Source organism: Loxodonta africana, chromosome 3 (assembly GCF_030014295.1).
Source record: "Loxodonta africana isolate mLoxAfr1 chromosome 3, mLoxAfr1.hap2, whole genome shotgun sequence".
NCBI lineage: Eukaryota > Metazoa > Chordata > Mammalia > Proboscidea > Elephantidae > Loxodonta > Loxodonta africana.
The window spans coordinates 179,860,420-179,881,800 of record NC_087344.1 but is presented as its reverse complement, the minus strand read 5'-3'; the positions used below and the strand labels follow the sequence as shown (position 1 = coordinate 179,881,800).

The window sequence follows — 21,381 nt, the reverse complement described above, 5'->3', positions numbered from 1 at the left end:
ATTTCTCTTGAGGTATGTACTCATAACCCATCCCATGGAATGTAATCCCCACGTTTGATCTAAGGCAGACATGGGGCTGGGGGCAGGGGGTGGGGTGGAGTGGGGAGGGCAGGGCACTCTTATCTGTATATGTTCTTTTTGCTTCCCGATGAAGAAAGTTTTTATCCCATGTTGCACTTGGTAACAAAGCCAGCCAAGACTGCCCTCTTCACTAGAACTGGGCACAGTTTGGAAAGATTCCTTTCTCCTCAACACACTGAAAGTCACTGACTTACCAGACCTGATAGCCTGTTGATGTCATCGTTTCCTGTAGCTACTAAATCTTAGACTTTTATATGAAACTAAACTGGTTTTAAGGATGCAAGTGAGGTCAAAAGAGATGGGTCCCAAAGGAGAGGAAGTATATTTCTGGGTAAGGCTGAGCCTAAGGTGAGAAGAACACTTACCTTAGGTGCCAGATGTAAAGAGGTACCAAAAAACTCAGTAATCAAGATAAATACAATATTTTTTAATGCAAAAAAAAAAAAATCCATGATGAACAAAATAGCAAAATTTTAAATAAAGACAGGATCTGACAGGACCAGGATTATGTGAGGGAAATGTGGCTGAGTCAAGCAAGTAAGGAGTTGAATCCTGTATTTAAAATTTTGCTGTTTTGTTCATCATGGATTTTTTTTTTTTGCATTTTTATTTTCTTTTTTAAGTATTGTATTAAAATAGTATTTATTCTGATTACTGTTTTGGTACTCTTTAAATTTTGTGTTGAAGGTGAGAGCCTTGCTCGCCTAGCCCTAGTGCTGGACCTATTTCTGGGATCATAACGCTGGTGAGACCTCCACCTCCAACATACACCAAACCACAGGAGGCTCAAGTTCACACCTTGAAGTTGCACAGCTCACCTGGCTGTCCTTTAGGCGTCTATCTATAACATAGGATTCTGGCCTGGACCAATAGGAATGGAAATACATCAGGGGTTATCCCAGAAAATAAAAACAGGAAAATTTTGTTTCTCCTGTGGACTGCTGTGTTTGAATTTGATCTTGTTACTAGATTCTAGTTGATACTTTTGTTTAAAAAAAAAAATGAGGACAAATGAACAAAAACAGAAACCTTGTATCATGTTTGTTTTTATTTATAAGTTAACCAATCCAATTCCTTTTGCTCTTTTTTCAAAGAAAAAATCGAAATTCTGAGGTGTGGCCTAGGGGTTTGGTAAGATAGGGCTTTAGACCCAATAGTTTTTATTAAGAAATAATTTTATTTGGGAAGGTAACTATTGAGGCATTGAAAAACCTCTTCATTCTAAGAATGAGGGATCCTGAAGCAGAGGGTATTTTTCCACACAGAAGGAGTGAAGTTTGTTTTGCTTTATTCTTTCAGGGGCTTTGGGTGGGGTGCAAGGAGTGAAGGAATAATGCCTGGGAAATTAAGACAGACTCTGGTTGGTTTGTGGTATTTTGGGAGGATGAGGGGGTGGAAGAGGCAAGCCCATGCAATTACTGTGTTGGGGAAAAGCAAAGAGGGGTACATGGGATTAACTCTAATAAGCAAAAATCCCCTAGTTAGAGAGGGGTATGTGGGTGAAGGGGGAGACATATCCCTTAACCCTAGGTGAGGGTGATACCTTTCAGGCTTAAATAAGTGCACTTAGTTCTTCTAATCCAGGGCATCTGGGGTACCTAGTGAGGTTTGTAATGAGGGGGAGATTTTCAGGCTTCTATTTTTTTACCTTTTGGTTTAAGACAATGCTATCCACCCACCCCCTGCATTCTCCACCCTACCTCCAGTGGAGCAAGGAAGATACTATAGGATGGGCCTCCAGATTTCTTCCTTAACTCATGGTAGTTTTATTGAGAGTTAATAAGATTTAACCAAAAGTTTTTCCCTCATACTGGTTTTTATCAACAAAATAAAAAGATTATATAAAAAAAATTTTTTTTTTTTTTTTAAATTCTATCTATGAAGTGGGAATGGTGTTAAACTCAGTGCTGTACAAGGCCTGGAAAGGAAGTACACTCCCTCTCTTGTTGGCTCTGTTTCTTAAGTGAAACTAAAGCTCAGACCAATAAAACAGAAATTAGCAATGACTTGGTACTCAGCCCTGCTGGAAATGGAGCTGGTCCTGAATGACTTAGAACCTACTTTTACCATTCTTTTCACTCCTTTCTAAGGAGTCATGTGTCCAAGGTTCCAGGCACATTTTTCTGGAGCATTTCAGAGATGATTGCCCATGAGTTACTTAGACACCTCTGGAGTCTGTGTCCTCTTCTTTCTCCAAAGAGTCCCCCAGACATACAGCTGCAGGTGAGAAGACAGTATTAGAAGCCTCTTTAGGCCTGGAATCACCTACAACACAGATGTTTCTAATTTCCTCTTTTCCTCCAGGCCTTCAACAGCAGACTCAGTGAGTCACACAGACACTTGGTCTCTTACAGACGCTCAGTCTGCAAGTCACAGGGTAATTTGTGCTCTGTACTTATATTTGTTAAAACCTGCTGCACCTAGTCGATTCCCACTCAGCGACCCTATATGATAGAGTAGAATTGCCCCATAGGGTTTCCATGGAGCGGCTGGTGGATTCGAACTGCCGACTTCTTGGTTAGCAGCCTAAACTCTTAACCACTGTGCCACCAGGTTAATAAAACATTTGTTTTGACGTCCCCATGTGGCCCTTCACTGGCCGCGTGGGTAGGGGGCGGTAGGAAACAGGATCCGAAGCTGGCGGACTGTAGCTGAGAGGAGTGGGGGTGGGGAGGACCTTGGCCTCTTTCTGTGCTTGTAACCATCGTGACTCATCTGGTGAGTCACTGAGCTCCACCTCCCTCCAGCTGCCCCTCCCAGCAGCTTTCAGGCCTGGCACAAACCGGCAACCAGACTAGAATTCTGAAAATGGAAAAATCTGATACAGCCTCTTGCCTCTCTCCACCCTTGTTTTCATCCACTAATCCTCTGCTAAGGAGTCCTCGTGGCGCAGTGGCTAAAGCGCTCAGCTGCCAACCAAAATGTCGGCGGTTCGAACCCACCAGCTGCTCCTCAGGAGAATTTCCTTTCCCCAATGTGGCAGTCTGCTTCCATAAAGATTTCCAGCCTCGGAAACCCTATGGGGCAGCTCTACTGTGCCCTACAAGGTTGCTCTGAGTCGCAGCTGACCACGCAGCAGTGGGTGGGTGATGGTAAGGCACTGCTAGTGGGTGTGTCTTGGGGGGTTAGAGGCATTCATGTTAACCCTCAGCTGCTGCCGCTTTGGCACTCCTGGTTGGGTGCTGATCCAACCAATTTATTTCTCTCTCTTTTGACTTTCACTCATTTCCTCCGATGGTTTTTCTCTGTGTTCCTCCGATGCCCCCACACCTCTAAATGATTTAAGACTAGAATGAGGCTCTTGAATGAAGGGTATTGGGGAGAAGGAATGTGCATGAGATTTTTAAGTAGTGGCGCACACCTGTTCCTATGCTCTTGTTTTCTTATTGCAACAGACCTTACGAAGAATTTCCTTCCCCCAAGAGGCTGTGGCTCCTGGAACCCAGGGGCAGGGAGTAGGGAGTAGGGAGTGGTGCTGCGTAGCTTTTAAGGTTTCTAGAATCAAGCTTCTGGGCCACCTTCCTAGTAGCTGTATGTCTCTTCATTCCAGACTGACTCCCTATCTCATGGTGTTTTCATTAGTTCCGTAGTTGCAGCTAAGACAGGGAATTTTTAAAGCTGAGGCCGGAAGGGTGTGTGCGCTGGGGGGGAGGGAGAATCGAGTGTCACTTTGGAAAACGGGGCCCCCACCTAAGGATCGTTGCTTCCGTATGGACTCAAGAACAATAAAACAGCAGCTGATTTAACTTTTTTATTTTGCATTTCCTGGCCTTTTCATGTCTAAATATAATTTTTGCATTGCGACCCCCCAGTAACCCTCAGCTGCAGTTCGTATACTCTCCTAGCGCCACCACCCCCCCATCTTTGCTTCTTGAGTTGCAAAGAGGAGGGAGTGGGATGGGATTTTTAAGCTGAACAGAGGTTTTCCAGCCCTCAGCTTTCAAAGTCCTGGACATGAATCATTAATTTGGAGATCTGGTTCTGGGTTGGAGGGGGAGGGGTCATGTACCTGGAAGGGGCTCTAGTTTCCAATTGGTTGGGGTGTGTGTGTGTGTGTGTGTGTGAGAGAGAGAGAGAGAGAGAGAGAGAGAGATTGCGAAATGCGCAGGGTTATGTGGTAAGATCTTTTCCTTGGGTCTCCCACCCCCACCGCCAAGACTTGCACCATACACACCTGTACTTGTGTCTACATCCTGAAGATATTTCAGTTTCTTTCCCTGGTTCTCCACAATATCGTTCACATGACGTATGTTTCATGCTTTTTGGAGAAGGATATACAAAAACATCTAACCTGTCCCCTCCCCAATTCTTGGGTCTCCCCTGACAAAAATCCCCTGAGGTCCAGTTTTGATTTTTTCCTCTTCTCAGCCATTTTTATTAGGTTTGTTGGGGGAGGCAGTAGGAGGTCTGAACTACTTTTGCATTCTTCCTCTTTAAGAAGGTTTGTTCAAAAGAGAGCTGAACTTCCCAGAGAAAACATTACTGAGACAGTACAGAGAAGCAGCCCAAATTATCCCGGTTTAATCATTGCTATTACTGCTCCCATCAGTTTCCAATGCTCATGAACAGGAAGAGAATTGGATCTGGGGTTAAGATTAAAAAAAAAAAAAGGAGTCTGGGTAGCTTTCTCCCAGTTCCCCATTTTTTCCTCTGCTTTTCTCAGGCTCCTCCACTTCCCACTTTTCCAAAATTGTGTGTATTCCACTTTAAGGGGCTGGGCATCTCTCCCGCCCTCTTCAGAGTCGACTGAAGTTTCCGAGGAGACTACTCTGGCTGGACACACCTTTCAAAAGACCCTCAAGTTGTACTCGGTCCGCCTCAAATGTTCCTTTCCCATGTGTCCTCCCCTCTGCCCCTCTCCCAGGCTTCCCTCTCCTCAACTCCAAGATACAGCCTCTTCCCAAAGGGACTGAGCATCCTCGAGGTTTCCCACCCTTAACTGCTCCGTCCCCGGATGGAGGCAGAGAAATGTGGTGGGGGGGCCGGGGCCAGACTTTCAACATCGCCCCCCAGAAGGAGGAAGCAGAAATGGGGGTAAGGAGACGGAGTCTAGAGGAGGGGGGCGAGTTGGTAAGAGGGTGTGAACCGGGCTGAGGAGGAGTACAGGAGGGGGAAGAGAAGGATCTGGAGGAGGGTGTGTCTGTCATATCAGCTTCTCTTGATGGAGCTTGGTCTGCCTTTCTCATAGTCTCAAGTTCATTGTTTCATTATCCATTAACCAGCTCCTCCCTTTACTGTCTGCTAACCTGCCCTGAGCTCCCCATAGCCACAGATCTCAGTTTCCCCTGAGTCTGAATGTAGGCCTCCAAAGGCGGCTGCTGAGAAAAATCACAGAAGAGCACTGGTGGCACAGTGGTTAAGCACTGGGCTGCTAACCAAAAGGTTGGTGGTTCAAACCCACCTCCCGTTCTGTGGAAGAAAGATGTGGCAGTCTGCTCCCATAAAGATTTACAGCCTTGGAAACTCAATGGGGCAGTTCTACTCTGTCCTATAGGGTTGTTATGAATCGGGATCAATTCATCAGCAGTAGGTTTGGTTTTTTTGGTTTGGGCTGGCGTGGCCTGGGGATTTATCCTGTACTTTTCTCAGCTCTCCGGACCAAAGTCTGTCCAAAGGAGCGGGATGCCGGAGCCCAAGAGCAATCAGCTTGACAGTTGCCTGGCCTCTGGCTGTCTCCCAGGTAATAATATCCCTCCAATACTCTTGACTTCCAAAGACACCTAAAATTTTATCCTACCCAAACCTTTTTCAATACCCTTACCAAAGATACCTATGTATTCCTCTCCTGGCTTGAAGCGCTTCTGCTTGAGGCTTGCACTCTTTTGTCCACAGCTGGCTGGGAGTGCTTGGACTCTGATATTTTCTTGATGTTCTTGACCCTGTTACCACTTCTCTCATTTACTTATTCAATCAATATTTGAGTGCCTACTATGTGCCAGACACCATTGTAGGCTCTAAAGTTACAGAGGTAAAAAGCACCAATTCTTGTACCTAATGCGCTTACATTCTAGTGGAGCTAGGAGAGGATCTTAATTTTCCCTCTTTAGATCCTCCTGCCTCAGAGAATACAAGTGTGGGCAACACTGGGGGTAGTCATAGTCTGACTTTCGTTCTTCCCCATTAGGGGAGCAGATCCTAGCATGGGCCCCAGGGGTAAGGAAGGGGCTGGAACCTGAATTGCCTGGAACACTGATCTGCACCAACTTGAGGGTCACCTTCCAGCCCTGTGGATGGCAGCGGGGTCAGGTGAGAGAGATGGTTAGGGCAATGCAAAGGGCAGGTGGTGGGAAATGGGCAGGGGAGTCTAGAAGGATTTAGACAACCATTACAGCGAGATAGTGAGCATTATGGGTTAAGGGCTATCTTTTGAATATATCAGGAATAGTCAATGGGGACTATCTCTAGGGAGCTTGGGGACTGACTGCCAAGGTAGGAAAAAAGGGGTATTTTAGGTACGTATTTCTTTAGCATCAGTCATATGCTTCCTCTAGGACACTCCCCTGAGCAGTGAGTATGATTTTGCCCTGGTCAACATTGGGCGATTAGAGGCTGGTAAGTGTGGGGCTTTGGTGAGGGGCTCACTAGGGTGTTGGAATCCCTCCTCATCCTTCCTCTATTCTCAGAGGACAGCCAGAAATGAGGCAGAGTGGGATGGAAGGGTTCCTTCTAGAGAGATCCTGATCCATGGTTATACTGCTCTCTCTTCAGTGAGTGGCCTGTCCAGAGTCCAGCTCCTCCGTCCAGGGTCCCCGCTTAAATTTATCCCTGAGGAGATCCTGATTCATGGCCGAGACTTCCGGCTGCTCAGAGTTGGTTTTGAGGCTGGAGGACTAGAACCTCAAGCCTTTCAGGTAAAAGGCCCTCAACCTAAGGATTCCTCCTTCCCTTATGTCCTTCGGATCCTCTCCCTGGGAATTCCCAGTACCCCCACCCCTAGGATCCCTCTTATCATTCCCCTCATTTCTCTCCTCAAGGAGAGGCTGAATGGCTGGGGTATATGATAGTATAATGAGAGTAAGGGGCCTGAATTTTAGCCTGCCTCTGCCAGTGACCAGCAGTGTAACTGTGGGCAAGTTTCCTCCTCTGAAAAACGGGAAGACTTAGATGAGATTATTCCTCAGATTTTCCCCAGAATTAACATTCTGTGTTTCTAGATTTGTTCTCTTGACCCCAGTCCCCATGACCTGTGGAAGTCCCCTCCTCCAGGGACTGTCTTCATTGTTTTTCCCTATTGTTGGCAAAGACAGTGAGGCAACAACGGCCCCATTCTTTTTCAATTCTTCAGTCTGAGCCAAAAGGATGGGATGTCCTTTCCTCCACAGGTGACCATGGCCATTGTCCAAGCCAGAGCTCAGAGCAGTCAAGCCCAACAGTATTCAGGGATAACGCTGAACAAGACTGGTGAGTGAGGGTGCTTTCAGGTAAGAGAAGGGAAACGAGTCTGAAAAAGCAGAGGATGGCCGAAGACAAAAGAGCTGAGTAGCTGTCTGGTTCATCTTCTTCCTTTTCTGGTTCTCACTCCTGCCCCAGGCCAGAGTTCTGGCCCCAGAAAACCACCTGTTCCCCTCTTGGAAACATCAGAAGACTGGGAGGCTGAGCGGAAGAAGCAGGGGGCCAGGGACTGGAGGGTCAGCACTGTCAATGAGAGGTTCGACATAGCCACCAGGTGATCCCTCAGTCTACCCCAACCCTCCTGTCTTCCCAGTCTTCCCACTCTCTGATCCTCTAAACCTAGACCTCCCCACAAACTCTAGTCTCCTAGGACATCCACAAAGCTATCTCCTTTACTTTCTACACGTTTAAACCTGAGACCTCTTGGAATGTCTCCTCCAAAGCAGCTTCCTTGTAATAACAGCTTTTTACTATAATGAGGTTACTGAGCCAAGCAGTGACATAACTTGATTTCACAGCCTCCCCCGTTACTTCTGGGTCCCTAATCGAACTCTGGACAGCGAGGTCAGGAGAGCATTTGGTCACTTCCATCAGAGCCGTGGACCGGTCAGTATGAAGATCAGATTAATGGCTGAGGTCAATGGGAGGTCAGGGGTCAGTGTGGAGGGAGGGATTCCTGTGAGGTCAGTGTTGGGGTAAGGGTAGGACAGGACGAGGAGTTTCTTCCAAAATGATCCTTCTCTTACCCGTTTGAAGCGCCTGTCCTGGCATCACCCTGGGGGCAGTGATCTTCTCCGCTGTGGTGGCTTTTATACAGCCAGTGACCCTAGCAAGGAGGATATCAGGTGAGGGGAGGTTTGAGAAAGGAATCAAGGGTTAGGTGTTCAGGGAAGACTCCTTCCCTTACTTTCTGACTCCCTCTCCTCCAGAGCAACGGAGTCAATGCTCCAGGCTGGGCATTCGGATGTTGTCCTGGTAGACACCATGGATGAGCTACCTAGTCTTACAGATGTCCAGCTTGCCCACTTGAGGCTGAGGGCCCTCTGCCTGCCCGGTGAGAATAACTTTTGGCCCCCACCTTCACCCCTAGATCTACTGACCCTAACCTGGTTTATCTCTTGCCTGCTACATATGAGTAAACCTTCAGCCCAGTGATCCTTAGTTTTCTACTCGCAGGCTCACTGATTTCCTGTCTTCCTGACCCCAATGTAATTATTTCTTAACAGCTTCACTGACGTATAGTTTATGTACCATAAAATGCACGCTTCACCTGTTTTAAGTGTGCAGTTCAAATAATTTTATTATACTTACAGTATTGTACAACCATCACAATCTAATTTTTGAAACTTCATGGCCATTTATAGTAACTCCTCGTTCCTACTCCTATCCCTAGTCAACCACTACCCAACTTATTCTTAACCTATCAGGCTATAGACTCTATCCTGAATCCAGAGTTCTGATTTCTTTGTCCTTCTGACCCCTCTACTCTCTTCCAGATTCATCTGTTACTGAGGATAAATGGCTCTCAGCCCTGGAAGGAACTCGATGGTTAGACTATGTCAGGTACTCCCCCTTCTTCTAGCCATGATTTATATCATTCAGTCCTCTCCAAGCTTCTGTTAACTTGGGACTCCTAAGTGACCTTCCATTAATTCCTCTCCTCAGTCTCCCAAGAAGATTGTTGTTTGCTGCTCCTTAGAAGGGGCAGGATTTTGGAGTCTGCTTCTATGCCATCCCATGACCCATCACTGTCTTCCTCCAGGCTTATTTTACACCTCTGTCCCTCAGGTCTTGTCTCCGAAAAGCCAGTGACATCTCAGTTTTAGTGACCTCCAAAGTTCGCTCTGTAGTACTTCAAGGTGAGTTCCTTGGGTCATCCCACTCCACTCCTTGCCTTTTTCCTTTACCCACGATTGGATTTTGCCCAGAGAAGGAGGCCCATAAGGCTCTTTTGTCCCCTTGTAGGACTAGCTTCTTCTTCAGTTACCAGAAACTACCCATGAGCTCTAATTCTTACCCTTCCATACTACCTCTGCCTCCCCACTGTAGTTTGTCATCCCTAACCCTACGATTCTCAATTCTCGCCCCTCTGCTCCCTCCCTTCAATCACTGCATGGGTGCTGAGGTTGGGGTGGGAAGGGCAATGCCAAGCTGGTTTGACAAATGTGATTGTGCCTCCTACATTGAGCTGGGTTTTTCTACTCAGGTGGAGTCTATGAAGTGAGTCATTCAAGATCTTTATTTTCTCTTCACTCCTTCTATGTGCCCTCTCAATCCTACCTAACCCAAAATGTTTCTCCTCTGTGCCTCTCACTTCTCCTTGCCATGTTTCCTCTTCCCATTCTCTCCTGCCCTAGTTTCTTGGCCCCTTTTCTTTGCTCCTTCCCTCTCTTTATCACCCAGAGCTCGGTGATCGTGATCTCAATGGCCTCCTCTCTTCACTCGTCCAGCTGCTTTCAGCCCCCGAAGCCCGAACATTGCTTGGCTTTCAATCACTAGTACAACGAGAGTGGGTGGCAGCTGGACACCCCTTCCTGACCCGGCTTGGGGGAACTGGGGCCAGTGAGGAGGTGAGGATTTGGGAGTGTATTGGGGGGTATTACTAAAGAAGTAAGGGGATGAGAATAATACATAGTATAATCCATTGTAGGAGAATTGGGTCAGAGGATCCTAAGGTTAGGCTGAGATTAGACAGAGACCAAAATGAGAGAGGTCCCACAATCCCCTACTACCCTCAGTTCAGATTTCCATTCCCTGACCTCCTTAGTGCCCCGTTCCTGTGTCCCCCACCCCTCATCATTTTGTGATCTTCCCCCTTAAGTCTTCACCATCTCTTCTAATCTCTTAATTTCCCTCTTCTCAGGCTCCAGTGTTTCTCCTCTTCCTTGATTGTGTCTGGCAGCTCCTCCAGCAGTTTCCAGCTGAGTTTGAATTCTCTGAGTTTTTCCTTCTTGCTCTTCATGACAGTGTCAGAGTCCCTGACACCCTTACGTTCCTGAGAGATAATCCCTGGGAGCGTGGAAAGCAGAGTGGACAGGTCAGTGACTTCCATTTCTGATCTGTCTTTTTTTTTTCCCGTTGAGATGTACTATCTGAAGTTTAGCCTTGATTTGTTTTGAGTAAAGAAGTGTTGGGTGGGGATGAGGAGGTTGATGCTCATTCTCAAGACTGGACTTTTGCCTTATATTTGATTTTTGGAGTAAGAGGTGAGCGTTTCATGATGATTTCTCTTTAGATTTGGGAAAAGGACTGTATTTTTTGTTTGTTTAACCATCCCTTTTCTTGCTTCCTCTGTTCAGTTCAGCTCCTATACACAAGTGTACACCCCACGGAACTCCCAGCCCCTACCTGGGAACTCTGTTAACCAGCAGCTCTCTGTCTGGGACTGGGGTTTACGCTACAGCAATGAACAAATCCTACAATTCCATAATCCTGGCTATGACCCAGAGCACTGCCCAGATTCCTGGCTCCGTAGACGACAGGTGAGGTGTCAATGATTTCTAAATTCCCCTGACTTTCCCACAGATTCATCCCACTAGACGGGGAAAAGTGGGAAGACAGTATCTTAGTTGCCCATGGGGAGCTATCCCACTCCTGTTATGCAGGTGTCACTTATGAGCCCTGACTGTCCCCAGAAAGACAGAAACCCTAGAATGGCATAGAAGGCATCCTTTCTGTCCTTCTCATCTCTGTTTATTATTCTTCCTGTCTCATGCATTCACTTTTACAGGTTTCCCTAAATCAACTTCAGTCAGTCCTGAGGCCTAGTTTGAACCCTAATAAGGAGAGTAGATAAACAGTTCTCAGGGAGAGGCTTGTAATTCCAATCACTAGTGCAGTGGCAGCTGATGCCTCTTCCTGGCCTAACTTGGGAAAACTGGGTAGTCTGGTTTCTAGGTTGCCAAATGATTTCTCTTTCCCCCCCAGTCACGCTTCATGGTTCCTGGACCCCCCAGTTCTGTGTGGCTCTTCTCTAGAGGGGCCCTGACACCCCTTAATCACCTCTGTCCTTGGCGGGACAGTCCCTCCCTACTGGCCGTCTCTTCTCGTTGGCTTCCTCGACTAGCCATCTCCACTGAAAGCCTGGCTGACCAGGAGTGGGGGCTCCCCTCACATTGGGGGGCTTGCCCTTTACCCCCAGGGCTACTGCTTCCTGGAAATCTGGGACCCCAGATCAGGCTCTGGAAACGCTGCTACCTGAGGGGAAGGCCTGAAGTCCAGGTGAGAAGGGAAGACAGAGGTTGGGAGTGGGAGAAAGGGCTTGACTGTTGAACCAGATGAGCCGGAGTTGGAATGGCAAGGGGCTAGGGGGAGGGGCTGGAAAGTGAGGTACCACTCCTGTTGGTATCAAACTGGGTAGTTTTGGGAGGGCGGGGGAAACTGCTTGTGGCTTAGATCAAGTGGAACCCCGGGCACAGTTGGAAGGAGAAGGAGAATTAAAGACACCGGACGTAGTGTATCTTAGGAGAGGGCTAGAACTGCAATAATATTCCTCTTACCCCTCTTTGCCCCATCCCCAGATGGGCCTGTCAGCTCCCACAATCTCTGGCCTCCAGGATGAGCTATCCCATCTTCAGGAGCTATTAAGGAAATGGACGCCAAGACCACCAAGACTATCTCCTGAAGATCACTCTAAGAAGAGAGACCCAAATACCATTCTCTCTCAACCCTGCTGAAACTGCTGGCATTGTCACAGACAGGGAAGAGGCCTGTCTGGGTTGAGGGAGGGTTCTGTCTAATCCTGATTTTTCTTATCTGGTTTTGCTGCCTCAGCTTCCACACTCCAGCCCTTAAACAAGCTTACTTAGCAGGCCTGAGTTTCCATTGCAGGGGGTGGCGCTAACCTTCTCCAACTCTTGTCCTGTGTGTTTTGATTCCTCGAGATTTTTTGTTTGCTTGTTTCTCGTGATTTGAAGAAATCAGTAAACAAAATCTATAATGTGATCTCCCATTTTTTTCAAGGCATTACCACCTCTTTTGGATATCAGCTGTTAAATTGTGAGATCAGAGATGCTGGTCATCATCCCAACAAGATGGCCTAGTGACCTCATTCTTACCCCTCTTGCTGCTTAATTCCAATTAATATTTCTTATAGTTCTCCATGAGAATGGGGTGGATATGGGAGACACCCTGCCTCCTCCAGCTGTGTATTTTTGCAGTGACATTTGTATTTAAAAGGTTGATTAAAGCACGGTATTTATACACGTTGCTGGCATTTATCTGAATAGATGATTCTAGGTAGCAAAGAGTGGTGGGTGGAAGGTGGGTGTGACCCAAGAGAGGAAGGCACCCACCATATTATTACGAGATAAGAGAATGGAGTCAGGTGAGGGTCTGCAGAATTCACATGTAATTTGGGAAAGGGGTTCATTTCTCTGTGCCTCCCACTTTAGGGGTAGATGTGGCAAGAGCTGGGGAGCATATCAAGAGTTGTTGTTGGGCTAGTGTGTTCAGGCGGCTGAGACAAGGCTCTGGGCTTCAATCCCAGCCACCCCTTGGCTTTGGTGTCCCATCATCCCCCTGCAATAACGGCTAGCCGAGCTTCGACGTCACTCCCCGCTCAGACATTCCGCAATACCCGCCCGAGGGAAAACAAAATACCTCAAGCCCAGGCCGGAGCTGTGAAGCCGAATCTGGCGAGGGCTGCGAGCCAAGGTGGAAGGCAGCCGAGCCCTTGGGCGCGGGTTCCTCAACACTTTTCTGAAGGAAAAAAGATCACCTGGCTACAAGATACATGAAAAGCAGTTTTGTTTCTAGCTTTCAAATTTACATTTTCGGGAGCAGCTGCATGGTTTAACCTCTAGCACTGCTTTACGGGGTCTGAACGTTTCCGTTTCCCCTCCCAGCTCGGGCGCTCGCAGGCGCGGCCCGGAGCAAGACCAACACCCCACAGCAAGAGTATCCCAAGCCGCGCCCAATCTCGGCGCCTCCTAAGATGGCTCCGGCCGCTTCCGGCTCCTCTCCTGCCGCGGCCGCGCCCGCCACCCTACCACGGCCTCTGCCCCGGAAGTGGAAGGCGCGACTGCGGTCAGGGGGCGGGGCTGCTGCTTGGAGACGGCGGGAGCTCGTTCGCCATGGCGGCCGGGCCGATCTCTGAGAGGAATCAGGGTAACTAGAGGGGACGAGCCCGGAATGGGCACAGGGGAGCTGGGAGGCTCCGACTAGAGCCAGCAGGGTCACTGCCGGGGCGAGTGACTGGATCGCCTCGTAGAGCGCGGGACCGGCAGCCATGCCTGCCGGGGGCGGGGTGGTCGGGTGCTTGCTGAGGCCTGTATGTGTGATGCCTTCTGTGCCCAATTTCCTCTTGCCTTCCCACTCAAAAAAATACAAAGTCCACGGAGAAAGGTAGAATTTTCAATAGAACACGGTGTTGGACTTCCGAAGATTCTCTAGGTCCTGGGAAGAAGGGGATTTAAGGGCTTGATCTAACACCTTTTTTTTTTTTTCTTTTTGCTCTTATCCCCTAAACCCACCCCCAGTTATCTTGCCTGAATTGCATTTTCATATTCTTGTCCCCTTCATTTCTTGTTATACTCTCACACCTACCTTAACCTTCACTTTTCCTTCAGATGCTACTGTGTACGTGGGGGGCCTGGATGAGAAGGTTAGCGAACCACTGTTATGGGAGCTGTTTCTCCAGGCAGGGCCTGTAGTCAACACCCACATGCCAAAGGATAGAGTCACTGGCCAGCACCAAGGTGAGTACCTAGCAAGAGATGCATTTGTGTATTGAGGGGATGTAGTGGTCCTGGTGGGCTCTGTAGTAGTCACAGTGTTTGTAAGGAGTAGCGTTTAAAGAATCCTTTCTTTTGAACCTCAGTTCATAATTTGTTTCCAGAACCATTCTCATTGAAGTGAGGTTTTTTTTTTTTCTTTCTTGTTTGTGCCTTGGTGGGGGATGAGTTTTACCCCCTTTCGAGTCTCTTCACTTCGTTTGTTAACCTTCCCTTTTTTATACACAGGTTATGGCTTTGTGGAATTCTTAAGTGAGGAAGATGCTGACTATGCCATTAAGATCATGAACATGATCAAACTCTATGGGAAGCCAATACGGGTGAACAAAGCATCAGCTCACAACAAAAACCTGGATGTAGGGGCCAACATTTTCATCGGGAACCTGGACCCAGAGATTGACGAGAAGCTGCTTTATGATACATTCAGCGCCTTTGGGGTCATCTTACAAACCCCCAAGATTATGCGGGACCCTGACACAGGCAACTCCAAGGGTTATGCCTTTATTAATTTTGCTTCATTTGATGCTTCGGATGCAGCGATTGAGGCCATGAATGGGCAGTACCTATGTAACCGCCCTATCACTGTGTCTTATGCCTTTAAGAAGGACTCTAAGGGTGAGCGCCATGGCTCAGCAGCTGAACGACTTCTGGCAGCCCAAAACCCACTCTCCCAGGCTGACCGTCCTCACCAGCTGTTTGCAGATGCACCCCCTCCACCGTCTGCCCCCAATCCTGTGGTATCATCGTTGGGGTCTGGGCTTCCTCCGCCAGGTAAAGCTTTTGATTCAAAATGTGTTTGTCTTGGGGTTGAGGGGACAGAAGGGTGGAAAAGAACGGAAAAAAGGACAGCAAGTCAGTGGGTGATGAGGGCATTGGGGGGGGTGATGGTTGTGGTGTGGAAGAAAGTTGTTGGATTTCTCCAGGAGAGTGAAGTTGTTTGAGTTGTCTAACACTGTTGCTGGCTTTAAGAGAGCTGGGAAGAGGGGAAAAGAGGTCATCCTTCTTGGAGAGGTCTGATTGGCACAAGCTCTCTAAAGATATCCTCTTCTCACTACTAGTAACTCTTCTTCCATTTCTTCTTTAGGTATGCCTCCTCCTGGCTCTTTCCCACCCCCAGTACCACCTCCTGGAGCCCTTCCACCCGGTATACCCCCAGCCATGCCGCCGCCACCTATGCCTCCTGGGGCTGGAGGACATGGCCCCCCATCAGCAGGAACCCCTGGGGCTGGACATCCTGCACATGGACATTCACATCCTCATCCATTCCCACCAGGTGGGATGCCCCATCCAGGTGAGTGTTCTTTGCTGGGAAAAGAAGGGATGAGCTTGGTAGAGGGGTTTTGTTATCACTCCTGCTGTTGCCTTTTGTCCCTCAACAAAAATAGGTAGTTCCAGAGCTCTCCTTTTTTTTATGTAAACAAAAACAAAATACTTTATATTGTTTACACTAACATGTGCTGCCACGTTTCCATTTCTTATTTAAGTTTTCCTGAAGAGTAACCTAAACTTGCAACTTTTTGTTTCCTTAACTTTTACTTGTATTCTTTCCTTTCATTTCCACCCCAAAAGTGACCTATTTCCAAACCTAGGGGACCCTTCTTTTTTGCTCTGACCTCTGCTGTACATGAAACTGGCCGTGTTCTTTTGTTTGAAATTCTTGTCTGGTTTGGCTTTTGTTTTTCTGGATTCTCCTCCACCTCTCTCTGACTTCTCAATCTCAGCCTCCTTCATAGGCTCCTTTTTCCCTGCCTGCACCTAGGATTTTGTGCTTGGTTCTCTTTTCCGCGTATTTTTATATTTTTCATTATTCATTGATACTTTCTAGGTCTGTTTCTTTAGTCCATGGTTATTAACATTCCAGACCCATAATCCTCCTGTTTAATGGACAGCTAGCTGTACTGTGCTACCCCTTTGGTACCTTAAACCAAACATGACTAAAAATGAAATTTTCTACTCCTTCCCTTCAGACCTACTTTTTCTGTCATATTCTTTGTTTTCAGATGCTTAATTCATAAATTTGGGAGCTGTATTAGACTATCCTCTATTACCCTGTTCTTAGAATCTCTGGCATCTACCCACATTGCCAGTGTCCTGGTTCAAGCCCTCATTCTTTTATTTCACACCTAAGTTATCATAGCAATCGTGTAACTGGTCACTTTCACTCCAGTTTTCTCTGCCTTTGATCTGTCTTTCATAGAATAATTTTTCTAAAACATGGGTGTTCACATACCCTTGGGTTAAAATTCTTCTGTTTTTCCCTTTTACCTGTAGAGTAAAATCCAAATTCATTACCAGGGCAGTCAAGGCTTTTCATGATCTGGCCCCTGCCCCTGCACGATGCACTGAGCACTGAGTTACTGGTATTTCCTGGAGCATAAGATACTGTTTGACATGCCTGTGCTTTGAACACAGTAAGCTTTCTGCCTGGAAGGGTCTATTCCCAATCTCTTGACCATCTGAAAAATTCTCATCATCCCTTAGAATTACGTCTTTGTTCAGACAGTGTCTCTGCCACCTTCACAAACCCCATCAACAGACTAATCACTCCATTTATTATATGCTTTTAGATCACTGGTAAGAGTACCTAAATCATAGAAGGAGCAAATGAAGTGAGGAGTTGATTGGTAGTTGGTTTATTTGTACCGTTGGAATGGGGTCAAGGATAGGTACTTTTTACCAGCTTATTTTCCTTATCCTTCTCTTTTTGATGCTACGTTCTTCCTTGCTCTGTTTTGTTTTCTTCCTTTCTCTATTTTCTTTATCCTCTCCTCTGTCTTTCTTTTTTAAAAATTTTTCTATTTTCCATTTGTCTCCTTATGTCTATTCTATTCTCATAGGGATGTCTCAGATGCAGCTGGCCCACCATGGCCCTCATGGCTTAGGACACCCCCATGCCGGGCCCCCAGGTTCTGGGGGGCAGCCACCACCCCGACCACCACCTGGAATGCCTCATCCTGGACCCCCTCCAATGGGCATGCCACCCCGAGGGCCTCCGTTCGGATCACCCATGGGTGAGTAGGCTCTAGCCACCTCCCTCATTCTCAGGTCCCACATTTTTCCAGCTTCCTTTGCTACACCTTTTGGTCCCCTGCCGTTTCTTTTACTTCTTGCATTTCTTCTCACTGTTTCTCTGTGTATCTTCTCCCCCACAGGTCTCCCACCACTAACTGTCTCCTATTTCTTGCTTTTACCAACTTCTCTCTCTCTCTCTCCCTACAGGTCACCCAGGTCCTATGCCCCCACATGGCATGCGAGGACCTCCTCCACTGATGCCCCCTCATGGATACACTGGCCCTCCACGACCCCCACCCTATGGCTACCAGCGGGGGCCACTTCCTCCACCCAGACCCACTCCCCGGCCTCCAGTTCCCCCTCGTGGCCCACTTCGGGGCCCTCTCCCTCAGTAAATGCTCATTCTCCTTCCTCCTATTGTATCCTTCCAATAGCTTTTCGATTCCTTGGACCAATCAGAGTTGCTGTAGCTCCCTGGGGCTAAGGCATTGCCTCCTCTCAGGCCTTTTTTTTTTTTTTTTTCTTTCCCTGTTGGTCCCAAGTGTTTTGCAAATGCACAGAGAAAATAAAACTAAACTTGTTTTTGTTTTGTGGTGTTTTCCTTGGCAAAGTAACTTTTCTTTAAAGAAGAGATGTCAGTATATTGGGAGAAGGTCGAGAAGGTAGAGGTGAGAGTGTTCACTTTTCATTTTAAGGCTTTACTCTGTAATGTACTGTTGCAATTGCTGGACTCTGCTGTGCACTAGAGCAATTGTTTTCTTAAGTTGAGCTTATATTTCTAATTTTTAAGGCAGGGACCCAATATCTGTGACATAGATTATTGTATGAAGTGAGAGCAGAAGTAAAATGCCTGGAGATAGGCTGGTAAAAATGTGAAGTGACACGTACAGAGCTATTCGTTGCAGCACTGTTTATAATAGCAGTAGATTGGAAATAACTCACATACCCATCAGTGAAGGACTGGTTAAGTAAACTGGTAGATTCAGCTGATAGAGCATTGTGGAGCTGTAAATAGCAATGAGGAATATCTCTGTACTGTTGCAGAAAGATCTCCAGCAATAGATTGAAGTTAGGTGGAGGGAGCAATGTGCAGAACAGACCGTATAGTGTGCCACCTTGTAAAAACGGCATGGAGGTGGAGTCTGACCTCCTGTAATGTCGCAAGGGGGAGGAAGAATCAAGATCAGCAGTACAAGGTTGACTCCCATGAGGCAGAGGCCAGACAAGCCTGCCCTCTCTGTCATCTGTTCCAGATTCTGACACTAGCTGTCCCTCCCGCAGCACCCTCTTAATTTCTGCTGTGTTTGATAATTCATTGCAGTGGCCACACAACTCACAGACTGTACTCTGGATTGTGGAGTTTATTAGGAAAGTAACAGGTTACATTTCAGGTTCAGGAACCCTCAAGGATACGATTTTTCCGTCAGGACAGCCTCTCCCCAGTCCTGCTTGCAGACACGCCTCTCCCTGGCCCAAGGCCTCTGCCCGGAGGCATTCAGCCTTCTCCATGGGCTGGAAAGCCCACCATGCCACCTCCTGCTGCCAGCTCTTTGCTGCCAGGACTCTCCTGCCACCGATTCTCACCATCTTCAGGGTTATAGCACACTCTTAGTCTCCTGGTTCCAGGAGCAGCTCAGCTCAGGGATCCCAAGTCCAAAAGATGTAGTCTCTGCTCCGGGCTGTTCTTCCATGGTGGTAGTGGAGCTCTTCTCTTCCCTGCCTCTGGGGTGGCTCATTTCAAACCCAGCAGGATGGCAACACTGACCAGTCCCCTTGGTGAGCCATTATTACCCTATCATACAGTCATGCCTAATCAGTTGGCTGGATGTTAGAAGACTACGGCTAGAAAGGCCACACAAAAGTAATCAATTGCATCCCACACCTTACCAAAGAGTTGGCACGTACATGTATTTGCTTATATTGAAAAAAAGGGAAGAATAAACCAAAAACTAATGGAAATCGATACCAGTGGTGGAAGGAAGATACGGAGGGAAGGTAAACTTCTTTGAGTATTCTGTGTTATGTTGTTTTCATTTGGAACCATATGAATATCTTAACATCATTGCTCAACAAATTTAAAATGAAAAATTAGGACATAGTAAGGAACTCAGTAAATGTTCATTTTCTTCCATCCTTTACCATCAGACATTTTGGATAAGGGTTTGTATCTTATTTTTACCTCATTCTCTGTTCTTCCAAACCTGATTCCATTGCATTTAAATCTGTGCTCAAATAACTTTCAGCAATTAAATTCAATCCAATGGCATTTTTTCTTTGTCACATCTAATCCTGTTAGTCACCCCTTTCTTGAAGCTACCTCTTTGGTTCTTTGGCTTATGTAACCATGAACATTCCTAAACTGGCCAAAAAAAGGGAAGCCTTGGCCCTCTGTTACTCTCTTCCATCTTTCTCATTCATTTAACATTTTTCTGATACCTACAAAGGCTCTGTGCTGGGGTGGCTGCAGATACAAGGACAAACAAGATAGTTCTCATGTTAAGGAAGCCATTACCAAGGGGGCAGACTGACATATAAATCGTTCTGAAACAAAACATTCTGAGAGTATGAAGAAGGGTATGTAACCTGGCATGAAAAGTCCAGGAAAACATCTGGGGAAAAAGTGATGTTAGGTGCTGGGGAACCATCTCTGACTCGGCAACCCTATGTACAACAGAATGAAACCCTGCCTGGTCCTGCGCCATCCTCACAGTCATTACCGTGCATGAGCCCATTGTTGTAGCCACTGTATCAGTCCATCTTGTTGAGGGTCTTCCTCTTTTTTGCTCACTCTGTGCTTTACCAAGCATGATGTCCTCCTCCAGGAACTGGCCCCTCCTGGTAAAATGTCCAAAGTACCTGAGACGAAGTCTCTCCGTTCTCGCTTGCAAGGAGCATTCTGGCTGTAGTTCTTTAAAGACAGACTTTTTTTGTCCTTTTGGCAGTCCATGGTATATTCAGTATTCTTTATCAACACGTTAATTCAAAGGCATCAATTCTTCAGTCTCCTTATTTGTTGTCCAGCTTTCACATGCATGTGAGGTGATTGAAGATACCATGGCTTGGGTCAGGTGAACCTGATATACTTAATTGAATCTTCAAGGAAGGGTAGAAGCTTCCTAGGCAAAGGTGAACGTGTTGCTCTCAAGTCAATTCTGGCTCATAGTGACTATAGAACAGAGTAGAACTGCCCTATAGAGTTTCCGAGGCTGTAACCTTTATGGAAGCAGACTGCTACATTTTTCTCTCACAGAGCAGCTAGTGGGTTTCCGCAAACCTTTTGGTGAGCAGTCTAGTGCTTCACCACCGTGCCACTAGGGCTCCTTGGGCAAAGATGAAAAAACCCACAAACCTATTGCCATCGAGTTGATTCTGACTCATAGCTACCCTATAGGACAGAATAGAACTGCCCTATTCGGTGTTCAATGCCCTAAAGCTTTAAAGAAGCGAACTGCCACATCTTACTCCCTTGGAGCAGATGGTGGGTTCAAACCGCTGACCTTTTGGTTAGCAACCAAGTGCTTAACCACTGCACCACCACGGCTCCTTTGACAAAGATGAAGGGGAAGCTTATTCCTGATAGATAGGATATTTCTGAGCAGAAGTTGAGAGTCGATAAATAGCAGGGTGTATAACGTGCCAAAGCTAAAGCTGCTTGGTGCTGGAGGCAGGGTGAGAGAGCCAATTAGGGAGCTTCAGTAGATGAATGCTTCTCAGCTCTGTCTCATGTCATGGCACAGATCACTGAAGTAAAGAGAAGCGGCCGCTCCAGGCTGGAGTCTGTTGGCTCAAGGCTTCTGGCTACCTGAGGCTCTGTCTAGCAGCTGAGTGAATTAGTATCTGAGCACATGGTCAAGGCGTACTGCTTGGAAAGCTCTGCTCCACGTTGAGGAGCCACAGAAGGATTTGAAGCAAGCAAATGGCAGATTTGCATTTTGGAATCATGGTACCAGTGTAGAGAGTAGATTTGAGCAGTGTAGAGGTGTCTGGGGGGCAGGGTCACAAATTTTGCATCTGGCAATAATTCACATAAGAGATGAAGTCCTAAATGAGGGCTGTGGCAGGAGCAGGGATGAAGAGGAAGAGATGCATTTGGGAAGTATTTAAAGGGTGCAATAGTAGGACTTGTTGTTAGACTGGACGTAGTGCATGAAACGGAAAATGG

The 21,381-nt window shown here is 47.1% G+C and overlaps 2 protein-coding genes across 2 annotated transcripts; both read left to right on the top strand.

Moving 5' to 3' along the window:
• The first annotated feature begins 92 nt into the window (after positions 1–92).
• On the top strand, positions 93–13,432 carry MTMR11 (myotubularin related protein 11). Its single transcript, XM_010589491.3, is given in 18 exon segments — positions 93–5,115; positions 5,671–5,761; positions 6,206–6,327; positions 6,573–6,633; positions 6,790–6,932; positions 7,404–7,482; positions 7,612–7,747; positions 7,992–8,079; positions 8,230–8,318; positions 8,403–8,527; positions 8,970–9,036; positions 9,262–9,332; positions 9,877–10,043; positions 10,337–10,510; positions 10,773–10,955; positions 11,401–11,694; positions 11,994–12,134; positions 12,136–13,432. Coding segments are annotated over 18 exon segments (2,157 nt in total). The 5' UTR covers positions 93–5,049; the 3' UTR covers positions 12,196–13,432.
• Positions 13,433–13,472: 40 nt separating this feature from the next.
• On the top strand, positions 13,473–17,806 carry SF3B4 (splicing factor 3b subunit 4). Its single transcript, XM_003409506.4, has 6 exons — positions 13,473–13,581; positions 14,043–14,171; positions 14,436–14,978; positions 15,292–15,498; positions 17,045–17,218; positions 17,427–17,806. The coding sequence occupies exons 1-6, from the start codon at positions 13,548–13,550 to the stop codon at positions 17,612–17,614; spliced, it is 1,275 nt and encodes a 424-aa protein (XP_003409554.1). The 5' UTR covers positions 13,473–13,547; the 3' UTR covers positions 17,615–17,806.
• Positions 17,807–21,381: the final 3,575 nt, after the last annotated feature.

Excerpts from the sequence above, each read along its gene's own strand:
- SF3B4 (XM_003409506.4), top strand. The coding sequence starts at position 13,548 with ATGGCGGCCGGGCCGATCTCTGAGAGGAATCAGG. Across the intron at positions 13,582-14,042 it reads GATCTCTGAGAGGAATCAGG|ATGCTACTGTGTACGTGGGG; the intron begins GTAACTAGAGGG and ends CTTTTCCTTCAG. Across the intron at positions 15,499-17,044 it reads AGGTGGGATGCCCCATCCAG|GGATGTCTCAGATGCAGCTG; the intron begins GTGAGTGTTCTT and ends CTATTCTCATAG.